The sequence below is a fragment of the Chionomys nivalis genome, chromosome 17 (genome assembly GCF_950005125.1).
Source record: "Chionomys nivalis chromosome 17, mChiNiv1.1, whole genome shotgun sequence".
NCBI classification, from domain to species: Eukaryota; Metazoa; Chordata; class Mammalia; order Rodentia; family Cricetidae; genus Chionomys; species Chionomys nivalis.
In genome coordinates, this window is record NC_080102.1 from 39508470 (window position 1) to 39531420 (window position 22951).

The 22951-nt window shown below is 47.4% G+C and overlaps 1 protein-coding gene across 2 annotated transcripts in view; it reads left to right on the forward strand.

Moving 5' to 3' along the window:
- Positions 1-22951, forward strand: part of Srebf2 (sterol regulatory element binding transcription factor 2) — a 59922-nt gene that overhangs the window by 35309 nt on the left and 1662 nt on the right. For both annotated transcript variants that reach the window (XM_057791588.1, XM_057791590.1), the window contains exons 10-18: positions 606-882; positions 3886-4055; positions 10283-10451; positions 11661-11778; positions 12747-12856; positions 14916-15048; positions 16798-16966; positions 18804-18989; positions 22473-22584. In XM_057791588.1, the coding sequence (XP_057647571.1) occupies positions 606-882; positions 3886-4055; positions 10283-10451; positions 11661-11778; positions 12747-12856; positions 14916-15048; positions 16798-16966; positions 18804-18989; positions 22473-22584 (1444 nt within the window). The remainder of the gene's footprint in view (positions 1-605; positions 883-3885; positions 4056-10282; positions 10452-11660; positions 11779-12746; positions 12857-14915; positions 15049-16797; positions 16967-18803; positions 18990-22472; positions 22585-22951) is intronic.

The window sequence follows — 22951 nt, forward strand, 5'->3', positions numbered from 1 at the left end:
GCCTTCTACAGGCCACAGAATCATAGGCTACAATTCCAGAGCTGTGGTTGAGCAACTCTGAGGTGAGGCTCAACAAATTTCCAGAACCTAAGCATGTAATTTATCTAAAATCTAGTTTCTACCTTCTTTATAAAAGCTGCTGTGGCAGCCGGGCAGTAGGTGGCGCACACCCTTGGTCCCCGCACTCAGGAGGCAGAGGCAGATGGATCTCTGTGTTCTAGACCAACCAGTTCTACAGAGTAGGTTCCAGGACAGCCAGAACTACACAAGAAACCTTGTCTCAAAAAAGAAAACAAAAGAGTTGCTGTTTTGAAGTTGCTGGAAACTGCCAACATTTGCTCAAAGACAGAACACAGTCCTATTTCATTTAGTAAAATGGTCAGGGAGTTCATCAGAATGTCTGTGGGGGTGAGGTTACACGTGGCTTCTTTTTATGTTTTTGTAGCTTTCCAAAATTTTTGAGAGTTTCTTTAATGGAAACTGTGTTTTATTCTCATAACAAACATGCTTTATTCTAATAACAAGGTTGGTAAAATAGAAGTGTCTGAAAACAAAAAGGCCACGGCCAAGACTAGTGACCATTATTACCACTTGCTGCTTTATAGGGCGATTTTGCGGCTGCTGCTGCCAATCTTCAAACCTGCTTATCAGTTTTGGGCCGGGCACTGCCTACCTCCCGCTTGGACTTGGCCTGCAGCCTCTCCTGGAATGTGATCCGGTACAGCCTGCAGAAGCTGCGCCTGGTACGCTGGATACTCAAAAAAGTCTTCCAGCGCTGGCGGGCTACCCCAGCCACTGCAGCTGGCTTTGAGGACGAAGCTAAGAGCAGTGCGAGAGATGCAGCCCTGGCCTATCACAGGCTGCACCAGCTGCATATCACAGGTAAGAACTGAATTGTTGCCTGGCCTGCTGCCTGGTTACACACCTCTCTTCCTTAGCTTGCTTTGCCAGAGTTCCACCTTGATGGAAGCCACTTTTACTTGGCTGTAATCCAGCCATCACCCTGTGTTACACAATGCTATAGCTATAGTTTACCATTTCTGTCTTTCTTTTTTAATTTATTGATTTTATGTATATAGATGTGCACCATATGTGGGCAGTGCTTTGCGAGGCCAGAAGAGGGCATCAGATCCCCTGGAACTGGAGGTACATATGGTTGTGAGCTGCCATGTGGGTGCAGAGAATCCAACTCCAGTCCTCTTAACCACCGAGCCCCCTCTCTAGCCAATCTTTTGTTTACCATTTCTAAGACAGATATCATTCACAGTGACACTTCTAGATTCTTCAGCCTGGCCAGGAGGCCCACACCTATAATCCCCACACTAGGGAGGCTCAAGAGTTCAAGATTATCCTTGCCCAACTTGTGCTCCCTGAGATGCTGTCTCTAAATAAATAAATAAATAAATAAATAAATAAATGGTCAGTGAGATGACTCAATTGATAAAGGCACTTGCCACCAAGCATAACATGACACTTCTAGATTCTTCAGCCTGGCCAGGAGGCCCACACCTATAATCCCCGCACTAGGGAGGCTCAAGAGTTCAAGATTATCCTTGCCCAACTTGTGCTCCCTGAGATGCTGTCTCTAAATAAATAAATAAATGGTCAGTGAGATGACTAAATTGATAAAGGCACTTGCCACCAAGCATAACATCCTGAATTCAATCCTGTTGATTCTCATGACAGGAGAAAACTAACTCCCTCAAATTGTGCTCTGACTTATACACACATGCCCACATAAAATATCAATAAATGTTTTGAAAAACAAAAGTGCTGCTTAGGATGGCTTCCTGGCTTCCTGCTCAGGAGTTTGGTTGAGTTGTGGTACCACTGGTGGCTGAAGGAAATGAGGAAAGTTGTTTTTCAGGAAAAGATGTGATGCACTGTTTTGGACACTTGCCTATGAGACACAGAAGAGAAATATTCAGTAGGCATTGGACCTATGGGATCTACAGCCCAGATAATGGGCCCTGGTCCTTCAGGGGAGAGTGAGAACCAGGGGCATATAAAATATCTCACCAAAGAACAGGTGGAGTAGTGTAGTCAAGACAGACACTGCCTAGTGTGGTGGCACATCCTTTAATCCCAGCACTCGGGAGGCAGAGGCAGATGGTTCTCTTGAGTTAGAGGCCAGCCTGGTCTACATAAGGAAGTCATGGTCAGCCAGGGGTACATGGTGATGCCCTGTCTCTAAAAACAAACAGAAAAAGACACTGCCTGAGAGGGACAGCAGTCAAAGGTCAGGAGAATCAAGAGGTTTGGCAGGTAAGAGGGTCAAGGTGAGGGCAGGGATGGTTAAGGAAGAGAAGTTTGCTGCTGCTATGCCCTCTAGCAGTAGATGCAGTCAGAAATACCTATAGGCTGTGGTCCTGAGGTATGGAACATTCCTTGTGGCTTTGAGAGGAAGCAGGCCTAGTCATCTAGGATGGAGGAAGGACCAGGAGATGAGATGGTGGCGTCAACTTTAATAGGAAATCCCTATCTTCAGACCTCTCCTACTGGTTTCTTTTTTCCCTGCCCTCACAGTGCCTTAAGGACAGACTCCACACCCTGGTCTCCGAGACTGAGCTGTTAGGGTCTGGAGTTCCAGCTGGAACATGTCCCACCACTCATCTCCACGTTCACTAAACAGTCTCCACCCCAGGACCCATGGGGCTCTTCAGGGATAGGGTGCCCACAGCATGGTGTTCGTGCTGCGTTCTGGCCCTTCCCTGAAGGAGAAAGCTTAGAGCTTTGAGGGAAAACAGATACCCCACACTAGTACAGAAGGAACTTTGGGACGAAGAGCTCCCCATGTTGATAACAAAGGCAGCTGGGTAAAAAGAACCCTCAGCTAATGAGGTTAAGAGGGCTTGGTTAGCCGGGCGGTGGTGGCGCACACCTTTAATCCCAGCACTCGGGAGGCAGAGGCAGGCGGATCTCTGTGAGTTCGAGGCCAGCCTGGTCTATAAGAGTTAGTTCCAGGACGGGCACCAAAAACTTCAGAGAAACCCTGTCTCGAAAAATAAAAAAAAAAAAAAAAAAAAGGGCCTGGTTGCTCCCTAACCTCAAGGCCCTGAGGTCAGGAGACTGTCCTTTTCCACCTCCCAGCTTCCGAGGATCAAAGCAAGAAACTGTAACTATATAAAAGCTTCAGGACAGCCATAATGGGTCCTTGGGCCTATACCAGGGGCACTTTGTCCTCTGATCTCGTAGTGTAGGCCTTCTACCTACTAATTCAACATGTGTGACAGCATTGTTCAGTTTATATTTTCCCTTCCTGTGACGCATATGGGAGGAGGGTGATGAAAATAAAATCCATTTGGTTTTTATGTTGTGTTTTTATTTTCTCCCTTCAAATATTTGGAAATTCAGACCTTTGTCAACAGAATGTGGCCATGCCATTGGCACTGCCTTGGAAAATGTTGCACCACCTGAGTTCTGTCCAGTGGCCAGCAAACCTAACAACTCCATTGTCACAGAGCCAGAGCCGTGTCCCTGTCAGTTTGAGAGGTAGATGAGCACATATCTAGTAACTTGCTGAGCCTGCATGCCATCTGGCCCCGTGATCACAGGGGTTACTTTTTTCCCCTGGCACCTCGTAGATTAGTTACTGTGCTCACCACTGTGGCAGAAATGGGAGCAGTCGTTTACTTTGATTCACGGTTTGGAGAGTAGGGAGAGGGGGTTTTCAGCCACAGGTGGAGCGCTGAGTCAGACTGGGTCTTTAGTCCTCAAAGACCCCCTCAGTAACCTCCCCAGACAGCACCACCAAGTGGGAACCAAGTGTTCAAATACCCAAGCCTGTAGATGACAGTTGACGGATAGAGCCCTAGGCTAGAGGGGCAGAGAGACTTGTGGTTTGGAGATTCTGTCAACACTAGTGTCTGTCTCTGCCTGCCCTAGGGAAGCTTCCTGCAGGATCCACCTGTTCAGATGTACACATGGCTTTGTGTGCTGTGAACCTCGCCGAGTGTGCCGAGGAGAAGATCCCACCAAGCACACTTATTGAGATCCATCTGACAGCCGCCATGGGGCTCAAGACCCGATGTGGAGGCAAGCTGGGCTTTTTGGCTGTGAGTATCCTGTGATTCCTGTATTAGTTTCTTTCCCCATCACTGTGGTAAAGCAACCTAAAGAAAGGATTTATTTTAAGAAGGGTGTGGTCCATGGTAGGGAGGAGGAATCAGGGATAAACCAGAAGCAGGACCAGCCTACAACCCTCAAAGTTACCTCTATTTCTCTGTATCCGCTAAGTAGGCCCCATGTTCAAAGTTCCAACACTTCCAAAACAGTGCCACCAGCTGAGGACCAAATATTCAGACAGTCTGTGGGTGATATTTCATCTTCAAGCTGTAGTGTTTCTGCTGAGCACCTTCCCAGCCTGGAGCTAAAAGGCAGTATGTGCTGCACCACTTACTGGTTGGTTTTCACTTGCTCTTCCACGAATAATTAGCGCAATGAAGAAAACGCATCAAGATGTCCCCCTTGCTGGGGTTTTTAGGCATAAAGCCTTCTGGGGACATTCTGGTGCACTAGAGTAAAAGTTTCAGTTCGTAGGCGTAGACCGCTGTACGTGGGATTCGTGTTTTCATCTCTTGTCTCTTTAATTCACCCAAAAACTATTGGGTGGCACCTTGTGTTGCTCTTGGTACCATAAACCTAGAAATAAAAGCCAGGAGCCCTCTGCAAAGAGCTCGGATGAGATGCAAGGTGGGATTGAAGTTAGGAGGCACGGCCCACTTGTCTGGCAAGGTGCCAGCTTGGTGTTCCCAGCTGGTTGATTCCCAACTCCTGTTATCAGATAGTCTGTGTAGCATCTGCTAACCTCAGCCTTTCTCTTGCTCTAGCAGAGACAGGTGCATTTTACTCAGCGCTTTACTTTGCATAGATAACTGAATGCATTAGATATGTTGAAAATGGAATTGTCTTATCTCAGCTTGTTGCCAATCGGTAATGAGGTGATATGCTGAGAACAAACCAAGAATACCCTGTGTGGTAACACGATTCATTGCCTCAAGTGGACCATTGTAGTTTACAGGACAGAGAACTCAAGGAAACTCTCCACTGTCTTTATGACCATAAATGAGACATCCATTGGTTGATTTATTCAGCAGATCTTACCTAACTCCTGTTCTGGACCAGGTACTCCCTGAGGGGATAGTACACAAAGGATATGATCTGACAGCAGACCCACAAGGGTTCAGGCCTTCAGAAAAACACATGGGTCCGTGCTGACACAGGGTCATCTTGTCACTCTGAAGGCCCACTTAGCTTCAGCTGTTGCTAATGCTAAACTGCAGCTACCTTTAGAAAGGATTCAGCCTGTTTGAGTTAAGCACACATGTGGCAGCTGAGGATCAGGAAAACAGCTCCATTGTAATTGTCTCCAGAAGCTAGGGGCTGTGGCATACCTTGTTGAACCATCTACTTGGGATGTTGAAGCAGGAAGATCACTGGTGCCTAGAAGTCCAAGGCTAGTCTGGGCAACACAGCAAACCTTATCTCAAGAAAGAAAGAAAACCACCCTGCCTGTAACTTCCTTTCAGTCGGCAGTTTAGTGTATAGTTCCTTAGAAGCTCCTGCACATTAACATAGCATTATAATCCCCTGTACGTAGTTGATTCTACCTTAAAGCTTGGTTTACCTCTGGTTTTTTTTTTTTTTTTTTTTGGTTTTTCAAGACAGGGTTTCTCTGTGGTTTTGGAGCCTGTCCTGGAACTAGCTCTTGTAGACTAGCTCTTTCTCTGGTCTCGAACTCACAGAGATCCGCCTGCCTCTGCCTCCCAAGTGCTGGGATTAAAGGCGTGCGCCACCACCGCCCGGCTTCTGGGTTGTTTTTTTTTTTAACTTAGAGGTCTTGGGCATCTTGTTCTGCAGAGGTAGTTAGCCCTGATGAGGGATGTTTGGAGTGCTTCCCCTCGTGTTTGCTGTTACAAACTGGTAGAGGGGGAATATTTTTATATTGTCACCCACCTCTGGACTTCCTCATACTAAATCCCTAATGACATCTCTAGTGACAGTGCTTCTGATGTTGCCCAATTTGCATAGTCAATAAGGTCAGGGAGAAGAGTGATGGCTGGCTAGAATGACGACCCCTTTCTGTTTACTCCCTTTTGGAGCAGCTAGATTAAGAGATGCAGACAGTAATGTAAACATTGCATTGTGGATCAGATGGAAAGAGATCCTGGTAGTCAGGAGCCAAGAAATACTGAGTGTAACAGCCGGGTGGAAGAGTGTTCTGGCAGTAGGGAGCAGGGAGTAGCACAGGTCACAGTAAATGTAGCAACTTACAGCCCTGCTCTAGGGAAAGGTTTCCCCAGTGTAATAGCTCTGCTCCAGTAGGAGAGAACTTCCCCAGCGAAGTAGTTACCACTCGGCTCAGGAGTTCCTGAGTGTGTAGCAACTCTGTTCTGCTCAGCCCCCCCTCCCCATCTGTGACTTCCCTGGTGAAATTGTAACAATATTATGCTACTAGGGGAAGGCTCCCCCAGCGAATGTGTTAACATTCTCACCCTGCCCTCCCCTCCCCTTCCCTCCTCTCCTCCCTTCTCTTCCTTTCCTTTTCTTCCTTTCTTTTCTTTCTTTCTTTTTCTCTCTTTTCTTCTTTCTCTCTCCCCCTCTCTCTTTTTCTTTCCTTTCAATTCAGAGTCTCTATCTACCCCTGACCGTCCTTGAACTCAATACATAGATGAGGCTGAGGTCAAAGTCACAGAAATTTGACTGCCTCTGCCTCCTAGGTGCTGGGAATAAATGTGTGTGCCACCACACTCAGCTTGCCTCCACTTCTTAAGTGTGGCTATTACAGACACCTTCCAGCACATCTTAGAGTCAGACTTGACACCATTCCCTGTTCCCTGCTGATTTTCACATACTAATTGCTTTTTTAGAACAAGACAAGACAGACAAAACCAATAGCTTCCTAAAACTCATCTTTACAAAAAATATGATGTCATTTAAAGGAAGGTAGTGTAGTCTGGCTTTTCCACCCTGATCTAGTATTTTACATAATGTCCACATGATATTGAATATTCGTGTTTTCATCAAAAATTTTAGATCTCACTTGGCTCCCCAGCACTCGATGTGGCACTTAGGGTACTTGACACACAGTTTGTGAACTGTGATGGGGGACTGGAGTTGGGCCTGGTCCAGGAGTACTGGAAAGCTCTCAAGATCTAAGCAACCCTGGGCTCCTGCCTGGCTTCTCACAGCAGGCAATTAGCAGATGAGCTATAGGAGAGGCTTCTGTGCTGCAGCTCCAGAGAGGTCTGCTGTCTATAAAATTTACAGGGAAAGTGGTTTTTTAATTAGGAACAGTATAATTGGGCTTATAAAGCTGAGAAAATTAAAAGAACAATAAAAATTCTTTTCCCTTTTAGAAGTCAAGTTGTACTGTCTATCCTGGATTTATATTTCTTATTAGTTCAAACTACTAAACTCAGGTCTCCCCCAACCCTCCCATGGAGATTTGTTATTAGCTAGTACTTCTTTCTCTTGTTTGTTTGGTTTTTGGTTTTTTGAGACAGAGTTTCTCTGAAACAGTCCCAGCTGTACTGGAACTCGCTCTGTAGACCAGTCTGGCCTAAACTCACAGAGCTCTGCCTGCCTCTACCTCCCAAAGTGCTGGGATTAAAAGCCTGTGCCACAGCTGCCTGTAACTCCAGCTCGGGAGACTCCAACACCCTCTTCTGGCCTCTGTGGGCACTGCACTCATGTGCACAAACATACAAATAAAATCTTTAAAAATTCTTAATGTCCTGCCAGACATAGTGGTACACGCCTTTAATCCCAGAATTCAGAAGGCAGGGGCAGATGGATCTCTATGAATTCAATGCCAGCTAGAGCTACAAAATGAGATTCTGTTTTAAAAAAATTGTATTCTACAGCATGATTTCAATATTTTTTTTAAATTCAGCTTTAAAATTTACTTTTACTTAATAGTTTCCTAAACGATTTCTATAGATTCTTCTTGCCAACTGACCTGATAGACTCTTTGTGCTTCTCCCTGTTACATTTGGACCCCTAAGAACTTTGTTCATTTTCTTTTGGGACAGCTGCCTTACCTTGTTGACCAGCTCTTTGACCTGGAGAGTTGCTCAATTGTTAGAAGGTTCTGGGATGCAAGAGGCCCCAGAATTACACACACAGCCGCATACATGTATGCATGCATGCATGCATGTATGCGCGCGCACTCACACACACACACACACAGAGCCTTTGTTGTCCCTCAGTGGTAGTTATTAGTTCAGCTTCATTGAGCACTTTGAAGGTCTCAGCAGGTCACAGAGTTCTGCTCTGTTTGCTCTCACAATACCTTGTTGTCCAAGCTGGAAAGTAAGTAAGAGACTGTGTCACTGTCTGTCTGAATCTAAATGAAGTGCTCTCCTGTCCATAAACTGCCATGAAAATGTCAGTGTCTGTAGAGCAGTTTAACCAGGCAGCTGTCCCCATGCTCCCCTTCGGAATCTCCCCATTGCATCCTGGAGTGGCTGTGCTATTTCTGACTCTGGCATTCAAGTTTTTTGAAGCTGTTATATTAGCTGATTGCTGCTTAAAGTCTATTAAAGGTCAGAACCATCAGACTACCAGACCATGAGATGGATGCCCTCATTGTGCCTGAGCGGAAAGGGGAGGTTCCCAGGCCAGCAGCCCCTGAGTGAGCTCCATGTATGCTTCTTCCTTCCCATCCACCTCTGCTCAGCTCCCTGTTCAGATTGAGTCATTTTATAGATCAGAAGCCATGAGTTTTAGAGTAGAAATTTTATCACTCAGAAAATGACAAGAGCTCAGGGTCAGGATTGGGGGAAAGTTTCTAAAAACAACAAACAGCCTTGTCCTTGAGTGTGCTTTACACTGGGTCCTGTAATGTTTTCCCAGCTAGGGCACTGTTGGCTTGTATTCCTGGGAGATGCTTTCAACATCTATTTGAGACACGGTCACTCTGTAACCTCCTGACTGACCTGGAACTCACAGAGATCCTCCTGCCTCTGCATCCCTAGTCCTAGGATTTAAGAAAGGTGTGCACCACCATACTCGGGTCAACGTCCCTTTCTTATGAAACTAACCTAGATGTCTATCAACAGATACTGATAGGATAATGAAAGTGTGTGTGTGTGTGTGTGTGTGTGTGCGCGTGCGCGCGTGCACACACCTGTAATGGAGTTACTCAGCTATGAAGGAAAACTGAATCATGAAATTTGTAGGAAAATTGATAAGGCATTTATATTCAACAAAAATTATTCTATTAAGCAAAGTAGCATGGCTTCAGAGAGGTGAGCCCACATTCTTGTTCATCTCCTAGTGGTGGAGGTGAAACTAGAAAAGAGACTGGGCAAGCAGTGTTCGCTAGAACATATAGAAACAGGAGGCTACCGGAAGTGGACAGGTGTGTGTTTGGGGGAAACTGAGGAGCATCAACATGCTCTGTTTGAAAATGCCATAATGAAAGTTGATCCTTTGATTGTTAATTTGAGGCTGGAGAGGCAGCCCAGCAGCTAAGAATACTTTCTGTTCTTGCAAGTCTGGTTAAAGGCCGAGTCTGGTTTCCAGCACCCATACCTGGTCTCACAAGCACCGATAGCTTCAGTTTCAGGAGTTTGGACACCTCTTCTGGTCTTAGGAATACACACGTGGTGCACATACTCATCACCCTTAGGTTTGCCTAGGGGAAAAGAAGCCCATGTTTGGTCTTTCTCTCAGGTTGGGGCTCATGCAGCTAAGGCATAAGATTCTTTGTAGAGGATGTTCAGAGTCACACATGGGGACACAAACATGAAACGGTGTTTGGCAAGGCTCCTGCTGCCTGGCGTGGTACTGAAAGCTGACTTTTCACATGCAGCTAAGAGCTGACGAACTAGTTGAACAACACAGTTTACCTAGAAACACTCTAAAGGATATGCAGTTTAAATCACCTGAGAAGTCCCAGCGTTGAGGGGCTGCTTGGCTAGGCACTCGCAGGGTCACAGATAAAGTTAGAGACTTCGGAGGCCCCTTCCTACGTTTGCATCTGTTGAAAACTAGCATGTGAAAGAGAAGTAGACTCTGGAAGGCTCAGACAGGCTCAGCTGGACAGGATGTAGCAGGAATCCTGCTGCATGTGCCTTGGCCCTGCTCCCTGGTGACAGGTTCCCCAGAACCAACTTGGCTACTTTCTCTTGTTTCCGTGAGGGGATCGTTTCCAGGGGTTTGTGCAGAGCTTGTCATCTGTTGACCCTCTTTCCCCAGCATTTTTTTCTGGTGATTGCACAGTAGCTGCTGCCAGCATTCTGCTACCTTGTGTCACTCCTAGTCCTTTTTTTCACAGAGCTACTTCCTTAATCGTGCCCAGAGTCTGTGTGGCCCAGAGCACAGCACTGTCCCTGACTCCCTGCGCTGGCTCTGCCACCCCTTGGGTCAGAAGTTTTTCATGGAGCGAAGCTGGTCAGTCAAATCAGCAGCCAAGGAGAGTCTGTATTGCGCCCAGAGGAACCCAGGTGAGTGCTGTCTCCACTGCTCAGAGCTGGGGACAAGCTAGGGACAAGGGAGACAAGAGACCCAGGTGTCTCCATCTTAATCAGTGTTCTTTCCTGTCTTTTTTTTTTTTTTCCACAAATGATTGGGTCTCATAAAGGTTAAGTAAGTTTCCTGAGGTCAAGCCTCCTCAGAGCCTATCTGTACCTTAGTTCGGCTCACAGCTCTGCTGTGTGGGGCAGTCAACACCTGTGGTCACTACATAGCAGGGCCACACATGGTAAATTGTGATTAAGACTAGCTGTATTCTTAACCACTGTCTTTGAAGATGGAAAAGGTGGCCTCGGGGCCTTCCGGTCCCATTGGGGAAGCAGACAGACATATATGGAGCAGCCAGGGAACAATAGGCGGCAGGCAGTCATCAGGGCTCCGAATGGTGACAGGGACAGGGCTCCAGGCATCAGAAGGAGAGGCAGGCTTTCTGTCCCTGGCATTTGACAATGATTGGAGTTGACTGGCCCAGTCTTAGAGTGCAGAGGCTGGCAGGGTAGACTCACACAGGGAACGGTTGCCTTGTGTTGTTCTTGGAGAGGCTGTGAGACAAGGAACCATACTCTGTGAGTACAGAATGGATGCCAAATAGGCTTTATTTTGGGAGGGGGGTAACCCTTTTTTTTTTATTTAAATAACTGTTATGCAGTATAAGGATTATGTTTGACGCCAAAAGTCGAAGAATAAAAAAAATGAAAGTAACCCCAAGTCTTCTGGCAGCCTCGTCACAGGGTAGACCTGGGGCTATCTCAGGTCTTCTGGCAGCCTTGTCAGAGGGTAGACCTGGGGCTATCTCAGGTCTTCTGGCAGCCTTGTCAGAGGGTAGAGCTCTACAGATCTGCACTCCCAGGACTAAGTTTTGTCACAGAGAAAATGTCCAGAAACATTCCCCCTCCTCTCGACCATATCAGGCTGGTGATGCTATGCAGGCCTACTGGTAAAGGGACTTGTCGGCCATTACAAGTTTGCAGGGCCCTTTATCAGTCAGCTTAGTCACAGCATAGCTAGCATGGGTTCTGCAGTAGAGAGAAGTGGGCTCTTTATAGTCAGGAGTGCTGCAGAGCCCCTGCCACCCTTTCCTTGACTAGCAGTTCTCACAGAAACAAAAGGCCTCTGAGATGTGGCATTCACCTTTTTAGTTTCTTACAAGTAAGACCCATTTAACCCTTCTTTCTGTTCAGCTGACCCCATTGCCCAGGTCCACCAGGCTTTCTGCAAAAACCTTCTGGAAAAAGCCGTGGAGTCCTTGGTGAAACCTCAGACTAAGAAGAAGGCAAGCGACCAGGAGGATGAGAGCTGGTAAAGTCCCCAGTCTCCTCGGGCAGCATTCCTAGACCAAAACTGTCAGCCAGGAAATGGAACTCTGATTTAAACCCCACAATGTCCTTTTTCACCTTTTACATCCTTTTTCCAACGGGGGGCCGTTGTCAGAGCGGGTTAGAAATTGGATGAATTTGCCAGGCGGTGGTGGCGCACGCCTTTAATCCCAGCACTTGGGAGGCAGAGGCAGGCGGATCTCTGTGAGTTCGAGACCAGCCTGGTCTACAAGAGCTAGTTCCAGGACAGGCTCCAAAACCACAGAGAAACCCTGTCTCGAAAAACCAAAAAAAAAAAAAAAAAAAAAAAAAAAAGAAAGAAAGAAATTGGATGAATTTGCTTTGCTTTTGGAGACAGAGAGCAGTGAAGTGTTGAGAGAGACAGGCGTGAGATACGGAGAGCTCACCAGGCAAGCCCATCTGGCCCAGAGTGCTTGGAGACCCAGCTCTGTGTGAGCATGCGGTCTTTAAATTCTTATATAGTTACTGAACATGGCCTTTCTTTCACAGATGAAGACCTGGTTAACAGAAAGGTATTAAAGTTACTCACACAAGGCCTGGGCCCTGAGGGAGGGGCAGTTCTACCTATGCAGCAGGAAATTTCTGGAAGAGTGTGGCCTTAGTATCTAGTCTGGAGGAAGAGGAGTCAAGGGTGTCCACTATAGAAGGATACTGGCCCTCAAAGTAGACGGTCCTGGTAGACAGAAGACTATCAGTGCTGCCTAGAGATGCCTGACAGAGGCTGGCATGTCAAGCATGTATATGGTATATGCATGGGCAGAACTGGGTGATTCTGGGGTGGTGGGGAAAAGGAGCCACAAAGGGCCATTCAGTCTTGGCACTGGATCTGTAACAGCCAAGCTTAGAGATCTAAGAATGTATGTGTTATGTAAGACCATAAGTATGGTCTTTCTGTTGTTATACACATGAGACCCTTTCTTTTCTTTTTAGTGAATTTTCCAGTGCCCTAGAGTATTTGAAATTACTTCATTCTTTTGTGGACTCTGTGGGGTTTGTGACCCCACCATTCTCCAGCAGTTCTGTGCTCAAGTCAGCCCTTGGTGAGTATCTGTGGGTGGCTCTGTCCAGCCCTCTGCCTATCTGGTGTGGACCCAGAGTGAGTGAGGAGCATGTCCTGAAGCCTCCTCCCTGGTCCTTGGTTCTTATTTGTGTTCTCTAGGCTGCCCAGCCCAGTTATCCCTCATGGGCAGCATTCTTTGAGCGGAAAATAATGGCAGTGAGTGGTGGAGTACCCCACTGGGGCCCTGGCAGGTAGTTCATGTCAGGAACTTTTCCAGATGCACAGGACAGGCAACAAGAGTGAGTACCTGGGGCTGCTGGGTTTTCACCCTAACCACAGAAGCCCCTGGAGCTGGGTCCTAATGCTCCTGGCTGTGAAGACTTTTGTCTGTGTATCTGTGCCACCCAGCTCCCCACTGCCTCAGGTGCATTCTCCCCTGCTGACTGCAGAGCTAAGATTTTTCTCTCTAAACTGCCATCAGAATGACAGCGCATCAGCTGCCACTTCTCAGCTTCTAAAGCACCTGAGGGTAGGGGTTGCCAAGCTACTCTCTGCCCGCTCTTCCGAGGGAGAGAAGTGTGGGCTCTGTTGACTTCTGAGTTGAGAAGAGTACGTGTTGTGCTTTTTTCTGTCACTGGCTGCCCCTCACTGGTCTTGTGAGATTTGTGGTAACAGAGTTTTACAGTTGAGAACCTGGGGCTCATAGAAGGAAAACTGTAGCAATGTAAACATAGAATGGATCTGCTGCTATACCTCTTAAAGACCAGTCCCTATGGCTATTAGACCCTACCTTACATTTACACTTCAGAACAAGCTGAACCAGGAATGGTGGTGCACACCTGTAATTCCAGCCCTTGGGAGACAGAAGCAGGTAGATCTCTGAGATTTTGAGGCTAGCCTGGTCTGCAGAGTGAGTTCCTCTGTTCAGATACCTTGCCTCGAACTAAACAAACAGAAAGAATAACAATCTGGATGGGAATGGAGAGGTAGCTCAGCCCTTGCTGCTCTTCCAGAGAACCCTGGTTTGGTTCTCCTCACCAATATTAGGCAGCTCACAGCTACCTGTAACTTCAGCTCCCAGGAGACGCAGTGCCCGCTTCTGGACTCTGGGTACCTGTACTCTTCTGCATACACCCACATACACATAATCTAAAAAGAGAATAGACGTTTAAAAGCAAACCAACAAAACATTAACACGTTATCACACATCTGTAATCCCACACTGAGACACTGAAGCAGGAGGATCACCACAAATTCAAAGTTAGCTGCATGTTGAGATCCTGTTTCAAAAAAACAAAACCGGCCAGACATGGTAGAACATACCTTTAAATCTTAATACTTGGGAGTCAGAGGCAGATATATCTCTAGGTTTGAGGCTACTCTGTTCTTCGTTGTGAGTTCCAAGTCAACTAGGGCTACATAGTGAGACGCTGTCATTAACTTTTTCAAAAATCTAGCATTTAGCAGGGCAGTGGCTATGGATGCCTTTAATCTCCACACTTGGGAGGGAAAGGCAGAGGCAGGCAGATCTCTGAGTTTGAGACCAGCCTGATCTACAGAGCAAGTTTTGGGACAGCCAGGACTACACAGAGAAACCCTGTATCAAAAAATAAACAAGTAAAAATCAAACATTAAAAAGAACATTTTTTAAAATATTTATTTATTTATTATGTATACAATATTCTGTCTGTATGTATGCCTGCAGTCCAGAAGAGGGCACCAGACCCCATAACAAATGGTTGTGAGCTACTATGTGGTTGCTGGGAATTTAACTCAGGACCTTTGGAAGAGCAGGCAATGCTCTTAACCTCTGAGCCATCTCTCCAGCCCCCTAAAAAGAACATTTTTGTTAAACTTCTGTTCAAACCAGTGTCCTAATGATAGAGTACCAAATACAAGATTAATGGGTTAATAGTAGTAAACATTTTAAGGTTCTTGATACATACTGCCAGACCATGTAGGAGGCTAACACAAAGATCTTTACCCATCACCACAAAATAAAGATGACTCGTGCTGAGGGTCAGGTCCTGTAACCAGAGTTCCTCAGACTTGGTTCCAGTGGGTACTAATGGGTGTTCCCTGCTGCTCTTCCCATGCAGGTCCAGATATCATCTGTAGGTGGTGGACATCTGCAATCACTATGGCCATCAGCTGGCTCCAGGGAGATGATGCTGCTGTGCGCTCTCATTTTACTGAAGTGGAACGGGTCCCCAAGGCCCTGGAAGTGACTGAGTGCGTGAGCTCCTTGATTGTTCATCTACTCCTCTCCAAGGGAATCTTATGTGAGGTAGCAGAAGGGAGCAGGTCCAGACAGCCATGTTGATCTGGGGTCAGAACTGTACGACAGATGGGAGCTGGAGGAGGGGCAAAGGAACCACAGAGATGTGATCTGGGTCAGCACAGGCCTCTCTGTGTGTTCTGTATAGCTCTTCAGGAGCCCGATCAGCTATCACAATGATTAGGCTGCTTCTTCCCTTCTGCTCCATAACGCCATGTAATATAGAGGAAATGAAAACAGCATAGTCCCCTGCAAATTCAGAAACAGCAATGTGGTGTAGCTGTGGCCACTTCAAGGAAGTCCAGCAACTTGTATGAACTCCATTTCCAGTTTTCTTTCTTTTTTTTTTTTTTAAATATTTATTTACTATGTAAACAATAGTTTGTCTGCGTGTATGCCTTCAGGCCAGAAGAGGGCACCAGACCTCATTACGGATGGTTGTGAGCCACCATGTGGTTGCTGGGAATTGAACTCAGGAACTTTGGAAGAGCAGGCAATGCTCTTAACCCCTGAGCCATCTCTCCAGCCCCCATTTCCAGTTTTCTTATAGCTGCTCTCTATTCCCCATCAGCCCTGTCAGGTGTGTGTGTGTGTACACGTCTACTCAAATGTGTGCTTCTCATGGCACACATAAAAAAGTCAGAGGACAGCTTACAGAAATGGCGTTTTCTCCTCCACCCTGTGGGTTCTGGGGACCAAAAGGCCATTGGGTTTGATGGCAAGCACCTTTCCATGCTGAGCCATCTCTCCAGCCCCCAACTTTTTTATTACTAAAGTACCTATAGCATGAGGCATAGCCAGATACTTTGACATTCTTTTTGACGCTTGTGTCTGAACCTTAGAGATGTCTAACAGTTAATGATAAGTGACCTATCTGCTGATAACCTGGCTGTTTGTGGTTAGATTTGGCTGCTTTACAATTTCGTAAAATTATAAAATGCTATAAGGCAAAAAGTCCACCTGGGGTCCTGTCTTGAAAGCCAAAACACATTTCTTGTCAAGTAGAATTCTACCTAGAGCACAGAATGGCTGAAAAGAGTGGGAGTAAGCAGTTCAAGCTGTCCCAGTTTCATTTAAGTGGCCCTATTTTTAAGTCTCCATCCAATAAATACCCAGTCCTGTACCTGCCCTGCAGTAGCTCTTCTACCTGAGTGTGTCTCACTTGACTCACCAGGAGACTCCAAGGCTCAACAGGTAGGTTATCTGAAGTCACTTGGCCACTGAGCCACAGAACCTCAGCAGATAGCAAAGGTGCCTTGTAGGCATCCCTACCCTTGTTCTCGGCTGTGGGCATCCCTACCCTTGTTCTCAGCTGTGGGCATCCCTACCCTTGTTCTCGGCTGTGGGCATCCCTACCCTTGTTCTCGGCTCCTCTGCTGTTGAGAACTGATGAGTGGGAACCCTTGCTACCCAATGCCACCACGTCCATTCTCTCCTCAATCCAGAGACTTTAATAACAAATCTGGGTCTCTGGTCACCTCTAGCACCAAATGAAGGAGGACTGGACAGGTAAAGGCTTGACTTGGTTCAAAACCAGTGTTTTTCATCTGATGCTAACTACAGGATACCACTATGACATTATTATAGTGACAACAGGTAACACAGTGATAGAGGATGTGACAATCCCAATCTTAGGCTTATCCATCTGTTTGTTACCCAGCTAACGTGCTCTTCCCGCTCTCACCTTCTGGTTATTGCTCTAGGAGTCCCTTGGTGAAGGCCGTCTTCTATGCCTGTAGAGCCATGCACGCCTCACTCTCTGGGAAAGGAGATGGGCAACAGAATTCCTTCTGTCATTGCGAGAGGGCCAGTGGTCACCTGTGGAGCAGTCTCAATGTCAGTGGAGCTACTTCTGATCCTTCACTTAACCATGTGAGTGGCACCTTGAGTTGGTCTGTATAAACACTCCTGCCCCAAGTTTACCTAGCTGTTGGGTTGTCTATGAGACACAGAAGCCAGAATAGTAGTTCCCTTCCCCAGAATGGAGTCTACTGGGGCAGGCGTATCTCCTGGTTCCTGGAGCAAATGTGTTTGCACCTTCCCCTCTCCTTGGCTCCCTTAATCCCAGATTTTTCTAGCTGGCAGCCTCCTGTTAGCCAAAAATGAACTGGCCATACCTCTACATTTGCTTCAGGTAGTGTGTGCTACATCCTCAGACTCTACAGTTCCCTAAGAACTGAGGCAACAGATAACCATGGTACCTCCGTGGTCAGCTGCACAGCTCTGCGGGCCGCTGGGGTGCATTGTAGTTGCATTGCATGTTCCTGCAGTACCTGTGCAATGTTTCCACAGTGCATCCCAGAGGCCTGCCCTGGCTTCCCTGTGGCCAACGGGCTCATCACTGGAGAGGACCCTGGTTTGAAGGCACTGCTAAAGGCTGAATCGTCCTGGGAGAGTGAGAAGGATAGACTGTCACAGCTGGGCCCCTAGGAAATGTATGCTGTAACTCCAGAGAGGAGGGACAGGGACCTTTTTGGAAGATTAGAACTAGCTGCTCTCTGAGGTTTAGTCCCAAGTGGCTGGACTGGATTTTCAAGGTAGCAGTTGTCAGCAGGTGTGGGTGCTTTATTGAAGTCAGGGTAGCGTGTCAACCTTACAGGATAGCATTGTGTAGATCACATGCTAGATGGCAAGCCACTGTTGGGCTTCCCGTGGGTCTCCTCTGTGTATGTCTTCATGAGGAAACCATTGTCAGCCGTATTGAGGAACTAGAAAGGCTTGTAGTTGCCATCCTTGGAACTGTTCAGGGTGGGAGAATGGGCCTAGAAGAGCGTGGTCAAAGAGCAAGGTCCAGTCCAGGCTACTTTGCCACACACAAAGATGCTGTTCCACCATCTACAGCTTAGAAACGCCAGCTTTGATAGGAGTGTTTCTCATTTGCACTCCCCTGAGGCCCTCCGCAGCCATAAGATAATGGCCCAGGGTTAGGGCCTTGTGCAGGAATGGGGCTGTACAGATCTGGGCTGCATGGTACCCCAAGTCCGATGCCTGCAGGAAAGCAGAAACAACCTAGGTGAGATGACAGTGGCCTGCAGGGAATCCGTGTGATCCATTCAGGGTCTCTCGTCTTCCTGCTGCACATGGTACTGTCGGGCTATTGGGAGCAAGTAGGCAGGAGTAGTAACCTTGTCAGTGGTTGCAGAGTACATCCAGCTCATGGCGTGCATGCAGAGTGCTGTTTCCTAAAATGCTCATACAGCTGTACTGCCATTCCCATTTTATAGATGAGGAAACTAAGGCTTAGGTTAAGTCAGCATGCCAGGGTCGTGTAGCTGCTACATGGGAAACCTGGGAGTTCAGGTCGTTGACTCCAACCTGACTACCAGTGTTCTGTCCTCATTGATGCTCCACCTCCTTGTCCCCTTCGTCCTTCCCCTACCTTCTCCCTCTCGGCTTCACTGCTAGAGGGGGAAGCCTTGGTTCCTTTGGGTGACCTATCCTCCAGACTAGTCAGGGTTATCTCCCTGCCCCTTTTAGGGCTTTTATTTTCTTACCTGCAGAATGATGAGAGCAGACCTCCTCACTCCTGGGGAAAGAATTAGCATTCTTCACAGCTGTTCTTTCAACTCCAGCCCCTGGGTTTTACACCTAGGTTCAGGCCCTAGAGCTACTGAGTGTTAAGCTGATGGAAGGCTGTCTGGCAAGGTGCCAGGATCCTTGCATTAGGCATAGGCCAATCACCTGTCTCTTCTTTTGATTTATTCCTTAGGTGGTCCAGCTGCTTACCTGTGACCTACTACTGTCTCTGAGGACAGCACTGTGGCAAAAGCAGGCCGGCACCAGCCAGGGCCTGGGTGAGACCTACCATGCATCAGGCACTGAGCTGGCTGGCTTCCAACGGGACCTGGGCAGCCTGCGCAGACTGGCTCATAGCTTCCGCCCAGCATACCGCAAGGTGAGGCCTAGTAGGCTGGTAGGGTGTCCAGATTAGCATCTGTAGGTCCTGAGCCCCAGGTCCCTTCATAGGCATATGTTGAGAAACTGGCTCTCTGAAGTCAGCCATATGACCTGTCAGGCACCTACTGGAACCAACGCTAAACCGGGTGCCATGTGTTCCTTTGCGTATTCCTATGTGCTCAGCCCAGAGCCATGTGCCATCAGTCAGGCACGCAAGAGCGTTCAGTGGGTAGAGGAACAACTGAGGCGTTCCCAGTCCTGGCCACAGGGGAGCCTGACAGTCATAGCTAGTTGTCAGGGGCACCCTTATCCTAGAGCCTCATTCAAAGTGAAGTTCACCATGATCTACCGCTAAGTCACTTGGGAACTGCCTTCCCAGCAGCCCCAGCTCCGGCTGCAGATGAGCCTCTGAGGATAGCTGCACAACCGCACTTCTCCTAGACACAGGTCATTCCTTCTTTATGTTGCTCATTAGAATTATGTACTGGGCATTTGGTTTTTGTTTTAAGCAGAGTCAGTATATTGCCTAGGCTGGTCTTGAACTCCTGGGCTCAAGTAATCCTCCTGTCTCAGTCTGCCTCGGCACCTTATATATGAAATTACAAACACCTACCTCCAGGCCTAGATTGTATTAAACATTTCAAGTTGGGGGCAAGGGGTTGGCTAGAACTTGCTATGTTAACCAGACTTACCTTAAACTCGCTGAGATACATCTGACTGCCTCCCAAATTAGGATTAAAGGGTGTACCACCATGCCCATCTTAAGAGCATATTTAAATTTTTTATTTGACACATAGTAATTATACATATTTATAGGTTTTATATATATATAATACATATATATTACAAGCTAATATGTACATAAGGTATAATAATCATAATTGGCATATCCTTCAGTTCATTTTTTGCTTTATTAGAGTATACTAATTATACATAATGGGTTTCATTGTGACATTTCCATGTGTGATACATATGGATAGAATGTACTTTGCTCCTAGTCTCTCCTGTTACCCTCTTCCTCCCACTCCTGCAGCTCCCATTCATCTCCCTGGCTGTTTTTTTTAATGACCCAGTGACTTTCATCAAGTTTGTTCATAGGCTCATGGGACTTTACCATTGGCTACACCGCTGGTGATAATGTCTGTCCATCTCCCATCGGTCAGTAACTGCATATAGATCCTCACAAGAGAGCTGACACCTCATGAGCTCCACGACAGGAAGTGGATGAGCCTAGTCTGTGCAGAGCTCATGGAGACTATTGTAGCTTCTGTGTGTTCCAGAGTCGAATCTAGAGTGCACTGGCTAGGTCCTTCCCAGCAGCCAGTGTTCCACAGCACTGCCTGCTTCCTCTGCTATTGCTGGGGAAGGAACTCCTTATCCTAAGGTCGTACTGACCGCTCTGTGCAGCAAGCCAAGACAGTTGGCATAGTAGAAGGATACAGTCCTCAGAACATTGCACTGGCTGCAGGAAAGTAGCCAAATGGATAGTGTGCTTACCTGGAGTACACAGATCCCACATCAGTCTCCACACCACTTGACTCTTCTAGTGTGATGGCACACACCTGCAGTCCTCGCACTTGGGAGATAAGAGCAGAAGGATCAGGAACCCAAAGTCACCTGGCCTACATAGTGAGTTTGAAGCCAGCATGGATTCCATGAGACCTTACCTCACCTAAAAACAAAAGGGGACAGTGTGCCCCAAGGTTTAGGCCACATTGACCTAATGGAATGCACTCAGGCCAGACATCAGAGGCCTCCATTAAAATGTCCTCCCTTGGGCTAGAGAGGTGGCTCAAAGGTTAAGAGCACTGGCTGTGGTCCTGAGTTCAATTCCTGACAACCACATGGTGGTGCATAACCATCTATAATGAGATCTAGTGTGCAGGCAGAACACTGTATACATAGTAAATAAATAAACCTTTTTAAAAAATGCCCCAGAGGCTTGCATGTCAATCTTACGGAGGCATTTTCTCAGTTGTGTTCTCCTTTTCTCAGAGAACTCCAGCTTGTCTCAACTTGAAAAAAACAGATGCCCTCCCTTCATGCCTGTTGTTGCTCAGGAGGCTTCAGTGCCCCCACTCCCTCCCAGCATCACTGAGTGGCATCACTAGCTACTCCAGAGGCTGGAGCAGGAATATTGCAAATTCAATGCCAACCTCCACAAAAACCGTATCTCAACGCTTAAAAGACTGAGGATACAGCACCATGTGGAGAGCTTTGCAGGCATGTGTAAGGCCTTAGAAAAACAAGTTAGAGACCTAGACCTGGGCCTCCACCCACCAGTGATTCTCTTTACCTAAAAGCTGCTGGTCTAGGCCAGAGAGATGGCTCAGCAGGGAAAGACACTTGCTATCAAGCTTCAGGGCCTGAATTCAATCCCCAGCACCCACATGGTGGAGGGAGAGAAGCAGTTCCCACAATCATCCTCAAAGTACATGCATAATGTGGCATTTTCTGCCCACACTCACATACTCACACACAAAAAAAATAAATAAATATTTTTTTTCAGCAGGCATGATAGCTCACGCCTTAATCCTAGCACTTGGGTGGCAGAGGCAGGTGGATCTCTGGATTTGAAGCCATCCTGGTTTACAGCGGGAGTTCTAGGACTACACAGTGAGACCTTGTCTCAAAGACAAAAAAAGAACTGCTGACTTATCCCAGGAAACATGTGCCAGGTCTGACCAACCAATCTTCAGCCCACATGTGACAAACGAGAACGAATGGCTCAACTCAAAATCATAATTTTAAAAGCCAAGCATGTAATCCCAGCACTCAGGAGGCAGAGGCAGGTGAATCTCTTGGGTTCGAGGCCAGCCTTGTCTGCATAGGAAGTTTCAGGACAGCCAGGGCTACAGAGAGAAACCCTGTATTTAAAAAAAAAAAAAATCACAAATGAGATTTCTTACATGTATGATCTTTTGCCAGTGGGAAGTGGGGAAGGAAAGGGAAGACCAGCCTTATTGTACGGTTCTTAGGCATGACCCTGGTAGAAGACAGTGTTGTGTTGCAATGTCAAATGGTCAAATAAGACTGAGTCTAGACTCCATTCCTTTCTGAAGAAATAAGATATTGAACTTGATACCAGCCTGGCTGTCCCCCTCATCCCTCTCTCCCTTTGTCCTTTTGTCTGACTGGGACACAGCCTTCAAGGACAGGGCTTCACCCTAACTAACTTGCAAACCCTAGAGAACACCTCAGGGCTTTGCGGCCAGCAGGAAAAGCTGCCCCTTGCCTCTGGCTCATCTAATATTGCTCCTGCCCAGCAGCTGGCCTGTGCTCTGTCCTCATTCCTGTGGTTCATCTAGGTTTCTAGCTTGGCTTGAGGACAAGCTACATTGCTTTCCAGGAGCAAGAAAGGCAGGGTGGTATGGAGAAAAGAGAGGAGGCGTCAGGTAGCAGAGGAAATTGCTTGGGAAGTACCTACTAGGCTTAGACAGGCCAGACCCTAAGAGTTGACTGTGGTCCTTGTACCTGCCAGGTGTTCCTGCATGAAGCCACTGTGCGCTTGATGGCAGGAGCCAGCCCCACGCGAACACACCAGCTGCTGGAGCATAGCCTTCGGCGGCGTACCAGTCAGAACACCAAGCATGGTGAGTCTAGCAGCTCCCTTACCACAGGCCTGGTGTAGCCTTGCGCTCGGAGCAGGGAGGATGGAGCCCTGGCATCTGGGGAAGTGCTCTACACACTTGACTCTCTTGGCCACTTAGTGGGAATGAAAGGAGCTGGCACTTGTCTCAGTAGGCAGCAGGAATGGTGTTAGCTGAGTAGTCATGAATGGGGCTTAGGGTGTCATCCAGTGCAGGAACAGGGTAGAAGTTGCATAGGTTCTAATATCTCAGCCCACACAGTGACTGTATGGGATGCCTGCCAAGTTCATCTTCTGTCCTGTGAGGAGGACTAGGGAGAGAGCAGAACATACCTCCTCACAGGATGACGGGGTGAGTTCAGCAAATGAGG